This window comes from Cylas formicarius, unplaced genomic scaffold (genome assembly GCF_029955315.1).
Source record: "Cylas formicarius isolate icCylForm1 unplaced genomic scaffold, icCylForm1.1 PGA_scaffold_9__14_contigs__length_23061073, whole genome shotgun sequence".
In the NCBI taxonomy this organism is placed as follows: Eukaryota; Metazoa; Arthropoda; class Insecta; order Coleoptera; family Brentidae; genus Cylas; species Cylas formicarius.
The window spans coordinates 1126368-1139598 of NW_026844365.1; the positions used below are offsets into that span (position 1 = coordinate 1126368).

The following is a 13231-nucleotide window of genomic DNA, read 5'->3' on the forward strand; positions in this document are numbered from 1 at the left end:
GGAGCGAGTTGACGCCGGGCGTGCGCGTCTGCGATGCGCACCGGTATTACGGTCCGTCATCTGTGTGTTGTGCTGGTGAGTGTCGTGCGTGCGGTGTTTTTCGTGGTTTTTTCGAAGAAATACGGGCCGGGTCCGAGGGAACGTCGTGGGACACGATCGCCCGCGGTAAGTACGACGATTTCGCGAGGATGTCACGCGGTCTCGCGCCCCCGTTCACTGATAACGAACGGAATATCCTCGGCGTCCCCCGGGTCGGACTTACGGATTCCAAGTTTCTTTCAATACGTAAAATCGCGCGTTCGCCAGCGGCCGATTTTCGAAAAATAGGTTAGGCGGCTTTCACCGCGATTCCTTCGGCACGTCGCCGATCGTTTCGAAAACGAGAACCTTGGCTGCGGTCTTGACACGATTGCGGCGATTTAGAAAGCACGCCTCGCGTCATCGGAAGCCGATTCGAAAAATACGGCACCTGTTTTGGCAAATTTTCTCGTGTGTGTTTGCGTTCCCCCCTCCCCCTCCTGCCCCAATTAAAACGTATTTTCGTGTTTCTCTTCGTAAACAGGCGCCTAGAATTTGGTAATCTCGCGTTGTCAATAAATATAGCGCGGTCCTGTTTACTTTGTTCGAATTTTCAACAAGCGCTACGTGACTTCGTCAGCCGGTCGTATGGGGGTTAGGCGAAATGTAAAATGGTGGCAAGGCTGAGCGGCGTTGCCGGATCGTCGAGGCGAAACGGCTGTTACGCGGAAAACGTCTTTTAAATTACGTGCGAGGTGGCTGCGACACATTTGACGTATCGAGGCGAGATGTTTTTAATATACAGGGTGATTCGCTGCGAGTGATTGCGTTCCTTGAGCCTAAAACGTTTTCGAGGGAGCGACGTTGCCGGTTTTATTGTTAGCGTCGTTGATATTTTATATAGGGCAGCAATTGCGAACGTTTTTCAGTAATACACCGTTAAAAATGGGTATTCTGTATTTTTAGCGCTTTCCCTTTCCAATTTTTCACCATATGATTTCGCAGACATTTTATGGATTTCTAATAATTTTTACGAATTTTGAGAAATTTCCTTTAAAGAATACCACTAATTGGGTGTGAGTGTTAAAATAAAAATAATTTAATTAATAATCGAATACATTTTTAAAACGGCCATAACGATTTTATTTTTTTCAAAATGCCACCTTTGTTTTCTTTTCCTTCACATTTAGAAAACTCGTTTAGTTTAGAAGTGAAACAAATAAAAACTTTTATGAGTACATCACACAAAAATGATCGCATCATATACAGGGTGTCTCAATGTTATACGAAATGGGTTCTTACTGTTAATCTCTAAGATTTTAAACCTAGACCTTTTAATATTTTAATGCAGATTGTTCATCTATGTTTCTGTACAAATGAAAGCCTAAAAGGATTTTACCACAACTTCAGAGCGTCAAGAACTTATGCACTATTTCGTCGACTCCAGTTTGTAAACATTACTCAGGTGACGTACTTCCAATATCGTTTCATATATCTCAAGGTAGGTGGCGCTCGAGTCGTATAAATTCAAATTTAAAAAATTCGTTTAATGTTAAAGACAAAAGTTATTGAACTTGACGCTTTAACTAAAAATGTGTCACATTTTTTTACTAACCAACATAAATTTGAAAATTTAAGGATATAAGCACTTTGAGTTATTCTAAATAGGACCATTTTTCCTGTATTAAATTTTTTATCTTTATAACTTCAATGACGAAATTTTATTTTCATAGAAAAGGGCACGTTGAAACCATTTTCAAATCTGGAGAAAAAGAAAAAAGACCAAAAGAAAATTTTTTAAAATACAATTTATATTTACAAGTTAAAAAGTTATGGATTTTTGTTTTAACGGTTACACTGAGACAAGTGAAATTTATTGAATCTTTTTCAAATTCGTGAAATCTGTATGTGAAATGTGTATTTGTCAGAAACGTCACAACCTTGGGCGCCAATCTACAAAAAACTGGAAAAATATTTATTTAATAATTACATATTGCCATATTTAAAAATTTTAATTTGTTTATTCTTTAAATTTGCTTTTGTTTGAAATTTCACAGATAACAAAGATTTCCACGTTTGATTTTACCCCTCCTTGTTGTCAGATATTCAGTTTTTTCAAATTAAACTCACTTATTTTTGAATCCGCTTTCTTAAGATCGATAAATTTCGAGAGTTTGTTTTTAAATTAATTTTGAAAAACGATCGTCAAAGTGTCAAAATTGGTATTAAAGTTCTAAGCATTTAACACAACATAAATAAAAGTCTCGACCTAGGTAATATGTAAGTATAAGACGCTTTTTAGCGATACTATATTCGAAAAATGAATTCTTTTTTTTATCGATTATTATTATGCTGTATGCGCCAAGCGAAACCGACGACGTGACAATTTTCTCGCATTTTTCCCTACGCGCGGCGCCGCCGGGGAAGAGCGGCAACGCCGCGAAAGATGCACGCGTACGTGCAATCGATCCGGTAAACAAGAAATTCGAGGCGGCCGCGAAAACGCAACGCCGTTCTGTGGTCCGCGGGGTTAACGAACCCCGGGAGACGTACGCGTGCTCGTGACGTCACGCGGTCAACGTTGCCGCCGATAACAGCCGATAAGTGCGCGACCTACGCCGAAATCGAACACGCGCGGGTCGTGGTCTGTGGTCCGTGCGTCAAGGAATGCGTTTCGTTGCAGGCCGAGTCATGTTTTCGTTCCACAGACCGAAGGTTTACCGGTCGTCGACGGGCTGCTGCATCTGCAAGGCGAAGTCGAGCAGTTCACGCTTCACCGACAGCAAAAAATACGAGGAGGACTTTCTAGAGTGTTTCAAGTTGGCCAGTCCTAGGCAGGGCGAGATATGCAACGCGTGCGTGTTGCTCGTCAAGCGATGGAAAAAGCTGCCGGCCGGCTCGGAGAGGAACTGGCAACACGTGAGTGTACCTGTTTCGCCGTCTGTGGCGCGTCGGGCCCATAACCTCACTTTAAGTTAAAATGTCTCCCAAATGTCGGCCAACTCCACCTGCTGCTAAATAAAGTAGCCTCGTACGTCAACTCTTAATGACGCTTATTGTTATTCCAGGTATTTAAGTTTAATAAAAATGAAATATTTAAATCTGCTCGTTAATTAAGCAATACATTTGAATATCTCAGTTTGTTAATTTACGCAGCATTGAAAATATCAAAATTGAGTTTTTTATGAATTTAAGTAAGTGACGTACTAACCTCTTATTTTTCTATGTCCCCTTATGTTCTAATATTCACTAAAAGTCAATGGTGTATAACTATCTCTATCTCATTTCACCAAAATCGTTGTTCACGGCGTGTGGTAAAGTCTGTTCATAGATATAAGAAAGTGACTGATACGAATTACGGAACGACCCGGGCAAGCTGTAAGAATGAAATATAGTCCACCAAGTCCGTACTTTGCTTAGAATTTAATTATTTGGGGTTTTGTTAGGAAAGCAATATTTATGTATGTATTTATGGTTAAATTTAAAATAAAATTATTTTTGTTACCTACTTAAATTACTTAAAATTATTCACATAATATATCTGTATCACTATCGCTATCATCGCCTGTTCTAATTATTATTTGTTCTATATTATTTGCAATATGGATATACGATTGTTCTGCTTTTTCTATATGTTTAACAGAATTTGCCCAACTTTGTGGAGGGATGTTAAAAACTTCGGTTTCTACAAGTTTGAGGACATTGGAGTTAACACGGGGAAATTTTTTTCTAGATATTCCAGTCGCCATTTTCTAATTCTAAAAGATTCCATTAAAACTTGCCTTTTGTCATCTTTTTCAAGCCTCTTAATTAAGATATTTAATGTAGGCACTCTTTGTTCCTCGTATAACGGGTAAATTTTACGCCGTATTATATCTTCATCACTTTCATGGACACTCGAGAAAATGTCAGCATCGCTTCTTTTTTTCCTCGCTGAAATGGGATTATTCACATTCACACATATTCCATACAGTTGATGTTGGAATTTTCGTCAATGTGGTCAATGCTTGCTTGCTGGCACCACGTTCAATAAGAGTCAAGTAAACATTGTTGGATAATCCCATTCGAAAGCAATTGGTCACTTTCTTATATCTATGAACAGACCATACCCCTTATAATAGACATGTTTCCCCCAGCCCAGCCTCCTATGATTCTAAATAATCTAGGAAAAAAACGAATATTGGCCATCGGATTTTGAACCGAAAGCGGGTAAAATTCTGTACAAGGTTTGGGTTGGGGGTGGATTGGTTTACAGGGCGTGGTATACGAAACCCCGTTTTTACGTATCTTTTGCTCCTGGGTGGGCTCAAGCTATTTTTTTTTAAATTTTGACTCTTACAAAAATCTTTCCTGTCGCGGCGAACGGTATAATCTATAGTAAATTTTTAGATATCGTTCGAAATTATAAATAAGCGAGATATCATTAAAACATCAAATTTTGAGCTAAAATATGATTGCTATGTAGTTTCTCAAAAGTAGGTAAAGATTTGTGTAGAAGGGGTTTTAGAAGGGCAAGCAATCCGGATCCGATATTATTTTTTGAAAATATATTTGAGAAACCCCGTTTTTTACCCATCCTTTGCCCCCCCGGTGGGGCTAGAAAGTTTTCAATTGAATAACCCACCATCTTTTAAAGGTACGTCTCCGTACCTTAATCGACCTCGATCGAAAATTATCGTGGTTTTTCTGAACAATTTAGATTTGGTTGTAACGATTTTTTTTTTGGAAATTTTGGACTTTTTCGATACCGTTCAATAGAGGCAGGAGCAAAGCATCTAGCATAGAAATTCAACCCTTCCTAAATTATAAATAAGCGAGACCTAAAACATCAAAATAATGAAATATTTTAGTAGCAGGTAGTTTGTAAATACTACATTTGATAAATACACGGTGTTGTCGTTTCGTGAAAATCTGAACTTTTAGTTCTTATTTATTTTGATAAATGGATTTTCATCAAGTAAAAGCCACCTCAGTTCAATATTGGTTAAATTTTAACAACACAAAATACGACGGTTTAATACACCTTCAAATGTATTGACAGAATACACAAAAACCGTTAGAGGACTTCGCTTACGTCACAAGCGACCACGTGGGATCGATAATTTTGGCGAACGTATGTCTTATAGGATTGGGCAATCCTATTAGGCTTATGATTCTTGGTTCGGTATAGGATACACAATGTGACGCATTATAAAGACGTAACGTGTGATTCTCGCTGGGACGGCTCGACGTCATTTATAAAGTGGGCGGCGTTGCTCGTCGCCATGACGACCGACGTAAACGAGTCGAACGATGTCGGTCAAAATGCAACTGTGGTATCCCAAACAGGTAGTGGATGCGCGTGCTGGCCCCGGCATGAAGTCGTTCACCAAGTACAAGTGCAAAAGCAAAAAGGGCGACGAGAAGGCGACGTCCAGGAAGAAGAAGCAGTTCGAACGGGAATTTAGCCCCGCGCTGTCCGACAAGAGCGACGACATCGACATGGACTTTTTGTCGGAGGAGGGGCCGAGCATGGGGTCGAGTCCTGGGGCGAGCGACGGCGAGGAGACCGTCGTCGAGACCGGTCGCAGGCACAAGCCTCTTGCGAGGCGGCGCCCCACGTGTCCGCAGGGCGTGAGCGGTTTCATCGACTTGGATTACTGGAAAAAGTGAGTCCTTCGATACAGGAAAAATGGTAGTAAATTTATAAAACAATAAATAATAGGTAAAATAAGCATCATACACAATACGCCATTTAACTATGTCAAAGGATATTTTCTTAATGCTAGATAACGACCAAAAATGAATATTATTAAAAAAAAAACGAAAGTAAATATATATTCCAACCATTGTTGAAAATGGAAGGTGGGACAAAAAGTGGATTGTTCTAAATTTTTTAAAAGGATGTTTTCCGAAATTTGAGTATTCTTCGCCAATTTGGGGGAAAAATAAAATTAAAGTCTCGGAAAAATATCTAAATCAAAATTAGCAACAAGAAATGAGTATTACCTGGACATTTTTGGAGAAAACTAAGATTAAATTCGTGTACTTTTCTAGAAAAAAAATACTATTAAAAAAAAAACAAAAATATTGTGTTACTCAAATTTTTTTTAAAGAAAGTGCAGTAAAAGGGTGTAAATGTTTATATAAAAAAGTGTATCGTTGAAAAAAACGTATTGTATAGTAAATTAATCAGTTAAAAAAAAAATGGAATCCTAAATCGGAATAAAAAAGTATTACTCGGAAATTTTCGAAAAAAAAATAAAAAGGAAAGTTTCTACGATAAAGCTTATTTAGTAAAAAAAAAAATCCCTTTGTTATTTCTTTGTTAATTTGTAAAAAAAAATATTACTCTGAAATTTTGGCGATAAATTATTAAATAAAAGTAGTGTGCTTTTGTTAAAAAAAAAGTTATTAGAAAAAATAATTGCAAATACTAAATAACGACAAAAAAGCCGTTTTACTGGGAAATTTTACAAGAAAAAGAAACAAAAAAAAATGACAATGAAACAATAAATTTGTGTATTACTCGAAAATCTTCCGGAGAAAATGATTAAAATCGTTTCGCTGGGGTTAAAATGAATTTTTTTTCTATCCCCTTGGTTTTCTCTTTGTAAATTTTCAAGAAAAAAAAAAAGCTGATTATTACTCTGAAATTTTCGAGATAAATTAAATATAAATTCTGTGCTTTACATTAGTAAAAAACAAGTATCGTTGGAAATAACAATTTCAAATACGAAAAACGACGAACAAAACCGTTTTAATCCGAAATTTTCCAAAAAAAAGGATAGAAAAATCGTGTGCATCAATGATTGAGAGTAAAAAAAATTAAAAACGCTTCGCTGTGGTTAAAAGGAAGTTTTTCCGATTACCTTGGTTTTTGCTTTGTAAATTTTCAAGAAAAATAAAATGAACAAAAAAAAACGAAAGTGCTAAATGACGACAAAAAAGTTGATTATTACTCTTAAATTTTCTAGAAACATTAAATAAAAATAGGGTGCTTTTCTTTAAAAAAGAAAGGTGTTATTGGAAAAAACAATTGCAAATACTAAAAACGACGAAAAACCCGTTTTACTCGGAAAATTTTCAAAAAAAAATACTCTGTGGTTAAAATGAAGTTTTTCGGTCTCGCCGGTTATTTTTTTTTTTGCAAGTTATGCAATAACCGGCGTTTTTTCTTTTGCCCTTCGAAGGGAGGAGCTGTGTTGTGGCACGATCTTCCGCGGTGCAAATGGTGAAGTGATGATCGATCCGAGCTACATCAAGCCGTGTTCGGGACGTATGGCGGCCATGTGTAAAGCGCGCGACGGCGCGTGCGCCGACCAGACCCAGGAGCGCGTCGCACAGCTGACGGAGACGGCGCCCAAACCGCCCTACAGCAGCGACAGCAGCTCCGACTCTGGATACGACGAGTCGTCGAACCCTTCGGCCACAGACCATCAGCAGCAGCAGCAGCAGCAACGCGTCAGTATAGGACCGGGCCAAAACAATTGACGTGGGCGAGGGGGGCGGGGCTCTCTTTAGATTGTTTCTAATTTATTATTGATTCGTGTAACTTAATGATAATTATCGTTGTTGGTTTTTTAAACGAATATTTTTCGCGCCAATCAGGGCGCCGCCGCAGCCGCCACTTTTCGAACAGACGCCATTTTGAAACGGGACGTCTAGTCCGCTCGTTGGAAATTAAAAACAAAAAACTTTTGGAAAAAAATGTAATTTTTTATTTTTGCGTTGTTTCGGTGTTCCCGCGTTCAAAATGGCGTCCGTTAAGTTATGTCAGCGCGATTAGACTTTGCGCTTGGCTTGCGAATTCGACCGTTGAGTAATTTGGTTTGTTTTATTCTTAAAATATCGATTCGATAATCGCATCGAAATTTTGAACAAAATTCAAATTGTGCACTTCACTTGGGACTTTTCGACAAAAATAAGATGAAATTCGTGTATTGAAAAAATCACGATTGGAAACTAATATTTTATAAATATTAAGTGACAAGAAGAAAAATGTGAGTAGTGCTGGCAATTTTTTTGGGTATTACTCAGAAATTTTTTGAGAAAAACAAAACAAAGTAAAACTACAATAAAAGTATATATAAAAAAGAGATTTTCCGCAACACGGAATATCAACAGAACGACTGAGTATTACTCTAAATTTTGGAGGAAAATAGAAATCGATGCACCTTTTTTTTTTAAAGAAAATTCGAATAGTAAATAGCAAAAAAAATGAATACAAAAGGACATTTTCTAAATACCATATAGCAAGGAGAAAATTGGGTGGGTATTGCTCAGAAATTTTGTAAGAAAAATAAAAATTTGTGCAACTTAAATATCCAACAAAAAATGTATTCGTGTAAAATCGGCATTGGAAAAGAACATTTTCTAAATACCATAAAGCAAGAAAAAATTGTGTATTTCTCAGAAATTTCGTGAGAAAAGTAAAACAATACAAGCAGTAATACCATATAACAGAAAAAATAAAATAAAAATATTTTTCGCATAATTAAAAAATTGATTTTTTTTTATTACTTGAAAATTTTGGATAACATTAAAAATTGTGCAAAATTCTAAATGACAACAAATTTGAGTATTACTTTGAAATTTTCGAGAAAAAGAAAATCCAATTGCTAAATAACGACAAAAAATGATTTTTACTAGAAAATTTTCGAAAAAAGTCAAACGAACATTGTAGGCAACAAAACAAAAACAAAACTGAATGCTGCTAGAAAATAAATAAAAATCCAATGTGTATTGCCCGGCAATTTTAGGGAAAAATAAAAATGGCGCATCTTTATAAAAAACGCGCTATTGAAAAGAATTTTGGAATAGGTAACAATAAAAAAAATTGAGTATTACTCGGAAGTTTTCGAGACTAAATGCGTGTACCTTTATAATAAAAATTTACCACTGTAGAGAGAAAATCATTCTCTAACCACTACAAAACAAAAAGAGTATTGCTGAGAAATTTTTGAGTTTTACTCGAGCCTCGTTGAGCTTTTGGTTACTTTCGATTAGTTTTGTTTGTTTTTCTTTTTGTAGAAGTGGCAAGAACTAACCAAAAAATCGAATTCCTGCAATTCGAGCCGATTGCAAAGTCAAATCGCTCTTTACTCGGTCGATCGGTAGGTCAAGTGTACCGCGCCCGAAAAGTGAGGTTAGAAGAGGACTCGCCTCGTCGCGACTCCAGTGCAATAACGGCGCCCGGCGCGATCCCGATGGCGGCGGGCGAGGGGGGGGACATGGCTTTTTGTGTTTTTTTTTATCATGGGGGTGGCATTCGATCCACTCTCCCGTCGTTGGTTTTTTTTTTAACTTACCGAGCAATATACCCATCGATCCCCCACCACTCGAGGTGTATTTGACGTAAACTGCCGAGAAAGCATTTTTTTTTGTTTGCTCAGGACGCGGGAGGGACGCGCGGGGTGCGCGAGGTAGTTCGGATGTACCGACGCGCGCCACTGTTCCCCCCTCCGACGTCGTAGGGTCGTATAGACTGCCACATACACGCCTAGTCGTACGTAGAAAAACGCGGGCTTATGGCCGCGTAATGCGCACCGTCGTTAACTCTGCATATACAGGGTGTTTAAATTTGGGCCGACACTCCGCGGGAATTTCGTAGTTTTTATTTTATTAGTTTCCCTCTACCTTCTTTAGAAAGGGGTAGGAGGGAATTTGTGACGGAAAAATATAGTAAATTTATTAAAGAGAAATGAATATTGACAGAAATAAAAAAGAACGAGCGGTAAAGAATAAAACAAAATTGGGTATTACTCCGAAATTTTTTAGAAAAATAAAAAAATGTTTGCGAATGGTAATTAACAAAAAATTCAGTATTATTTGCAAATTTACGACAAAAAAAGATAATAACAACAATGAAATTGCACCGGTGATATGTAACAAAAAAATTGAGGCCGAGGTGAATTTATGAAAAAAAAATCCTGAATAATAAAAGTAACACAAAAATCGAGTATTATTCGGAAATTTTCGGGGGAAATAAAATAAAAATTGTGTCCCATTGTAAAAAAAAATATTTTGCAATTGACGACGATAGCGTTAAATTTATTTAATGGCGAATGATTGAGTATTACTCTTAAATTTCCAAGAAAAATTAAATAAAAATCGGGTAAAATTATGATAAACAAAAATTCACCATCGAAACAATATAACACGAATGTTTGAATAAGAACATCAAAATTGAGTATTTATTACTCGGAAATTTTCGACACGAAAGATGGCAGAGGTTATTTTGTTCAAGAATAATAAAAAATAAAATTAAAATTGTACCGTCGATGAATAGCAATATAAAAATTGATGATTACTCGCAAAATAAAAGACGATTTAAGTAAATATGCACTATCAAGAAAACATGTTCCGAACAGTAAATAACATAAAAATTGAGTATTATTCGGAAAATTTCTAGAGAAAAAAAAATAAAAATCGTGTATCTTTGTAAAAAAAAAGTGATGGCAACGCAAAAACGGACCATTTTGAAAAAATAGTTTCCAAATGACGAAATTACATCATTCAAATTGAGTACGTATATTACTCGAAAATTTTCGTGAAAAATAAAATCAAATTCGCTTACCCTTGTCAAAAATTGCATCATTGGAAAAATGCTAAATTACTTAAAAAAAAAAAAACACATTTTTACTCGAAAATTTTCATGTTTCGGTCCAAATTTCGACACCTTATGTACATGTATATATTTTTTAAACAATCGGAGATCTCAGCCGAAACGCGCGCGCACGCGCGCACATTCTCCACAAATCACAAATTATTTGATAAGGTAAAGTATTATGTTTTCGCGAAATTTTTATGTATATCCTTTTTTTTAGTAAGATATTCTCTATAATATATTATATTAGCGAGTAAACATAGCATACTATATAAATCTTTATTATATTACACAAGATTTATTTTCATCGACTGACGGGCCGCGGCCCCTGCCCCCTCCCACCGACCGATAAACGGTCGCGTTTTTGACGGCTGGCGGGGGAGAGGGCAGAATTCGTTTCTCGATCGCCGACGTCACCACGCGGCTAGTCTTTGTTTTTCTTTCTTAAATAAACGGAAAATAAAATATTAGCTAGCCAATACCCTCGTCGAAATCGCAGGGATGATATTCTAAATTTTTGTCGTTTTATATGTAACGCGTATTTTAGGAAGTAGGGAAAAATGTTCGTCGTCAGCCGAGAAAAAAAATGTCGAAACCAAGTTTCCCCGCGCAACTTGAAAAGTTATTAGGACCATAGACAATTTTATTGGTTATTGTGGAGATGAGTGTAACTTCGAGAGCGTTTTTATTGATCGTATGTATTTTTCCCTCTAATTTTCTGTACGTCCGTATCGATTAAAAAGCATTTTAAATTACGTTCGCGTTTTATTTCGTAAGTGTTGCGCAGGCAGTGACGTCGATAACTGACGTCACGCATATGCTTTGTCGAAGCACTGCAGTTCTTTTACTTTCCATGGCTAACTGTGCGGGGATCGACAACTCAAGGTAATGTACGTTAAAGAACGCGTGATTTTACTATATAGAATTGCCTGTCAATGGGCATTTAAAAAAAAATAAGCGATCCTATTTTGCTTTTGAAAAAATGGCGAGCGTTAATTAAAGCGTTTGAATTTAGCTTAGAGTAAGAGGAAACGTTCAGGTTTTAACCAATAAAACTTTGCGACATTCAACAATCAACATGGCCGCCGACAGATCGTCTATAAGTTTCCAAAATGCTATTGAAGCTTCATTCAAAAAATGGTGCGGAAGGCATTTTTTAAAAAAATACACACGATTGACTCAATTTAGCTATACAGTAATTATAATAAAGTACAAAGTCACGTGGAATATTATATTCCTTTTGAAAAATATTTTTTTCGTTAATCTTTTAGAGATGATTGTGGTTTATGCTACATTTAGATGTTTTGTTGGCAATGTTTTATTAACTCGCTGTGAAGTTGACAAAAATATATTGTTTAATAACTCTGAAACATTGAACTCGACCATTGTTAAACGCGCCAGCTGTCGCGATTTCGTGGAAAGTTGCGTAGCAACGCCCACCGTCAAACAGCTGATAAACGTCAACGACAATGTCCAGCGATTACCAAATAAACACGGCACTAATTTGAGTCCCTCGCGAGAATATGGCGCATCCGACGTCGAACGGCACGCAAAATTTTAAGGTCGTGCTCTTGGGCGAAGGTTGCGTGGGTAAGACGAGTCTCGTGCTCCGTTACGTCGAAGATAAGTTCAACAGCAATCACATAAGCACGGTGCAGGTAACTTTTCGGCAAGTTATATCCGGACGAGTGGGGCGACTCGCGCTGTTTTAGGCGTCGTTCTTGACGAAGAAAATCAACATCGACGGCAAACGGATAAACCTAGCCATATGGGACACCGCGGGGCAGGAAAAGTTCCACGCGCTGGGCCCGATTTACTATCGGTCGTCGAACGGGGCCGTCTTGGTTTACGACATCACCGACGAGGATTCATTCCAAAAGGTGAAGAGTTGGGTGAAGGAGCTGCGAAAAATGCTTGGCAGCGAGTTGTGCCTCGTCATCGCAGGCAACAAGATAGACTTGGAGAAGGACAGAACGGTGTCACGGGAGATCGCGGAAGAGTGAGGACGGGCTGCGCCCCGGCCCTTCGATATAAGTCGGAGATTCGTGTTGCAGGTACGCGGGCAAGGTGGGGGCGGTCCATTTCGAGACGTCAGCGAAGTTAAACGAAGGCGTCGACGACATGTTCGTCGCTTTGTCGAGGCGCATGCTGACGGTTAGCGAGGAGAAGGACGCGTCTGACAACAACCCACTGTCGCGGCAAAACTCGCAACGGAGAGTGGTCGTCGTCGACGACGAGGAGCAGGCAGCCGCCGCCGCCCAGCAGTCTCGGTCCTGCTGCTCGGCCTCGTAAATGTACGTCCTAACCTTTAGTTTTTATTGTGATATATATAATTATTGTTACATTTTAAGCGAATAATTTTAAATATAACAGGTTGTAATTGGAGTTTTGAGGTTGGGATTCGCCTTTACGCGTACGCGGTACGTTTGAACTATCGGCGAAATATAGCGCCGTGTTTTTGCGTTTTCTTTAAGGATCCCCGAGTGTTGAAAACGTAAATAAATAAAAAAAAGTAAAAGAAAACAAGTTTTTCAAATGTTCTCTGGGTTTGTGACCCAGCGCGATGTTGCCAAGCGGGTAGTTTTTCCCCAAGAATCTAAGCAAGTCCCATTGATTCTTAGAAGT

The 13231-nt window shown here is 37.9% G+C and overlaps 2 protein-coding genes across 2 annotated transcripts; both read left to right on the forward strand.

The window, feature by feature from the left end:
* Positions 1–30: 30 nt before the first annotated feature.
* On the forward strand, positions 31–9964 carry LOC132707810 (SIN3-HDAC complex-associated factor). Its single transcript, XM_060679766.1, has 4 exons — positions 31–165; positions 2702–2937; positions 5347–5666; positions 7191–9964. Exons 2-4 carry the CDS (start codon positions 2710–2712, stop codon positions 7489–7491), a joined length of 849 nt encoding a protein of 282 aa, XP_060535749.1. The 5' UTR covers positions 31–165; positions 2702–2709; the 3' UTR covers positions 7492–9964.
* A 2059-nt stretch (positions 9965–12023) lies between these two features.
* LOC132707103 (ras-related protein Rab-21) lies at positions 12024–13102 on the forward strand. Its single transcript, XM_060678790.1, has 3 exons — positions 12024–12264; positions 12319–12605; positions 12661–13102. Exons 1-3 carry the CDS (start codon positions 12130–12132, stop codon positions 12896–12898), a joined length of 660 nt encoding a protein of 219 aa, XP_060534773.1. The 5' UTR covers positions 12024–12129; the 3' UTR covers positions 12899–13102.
* Positions 13103–13231: the final 129 nt, after the last annotated feature.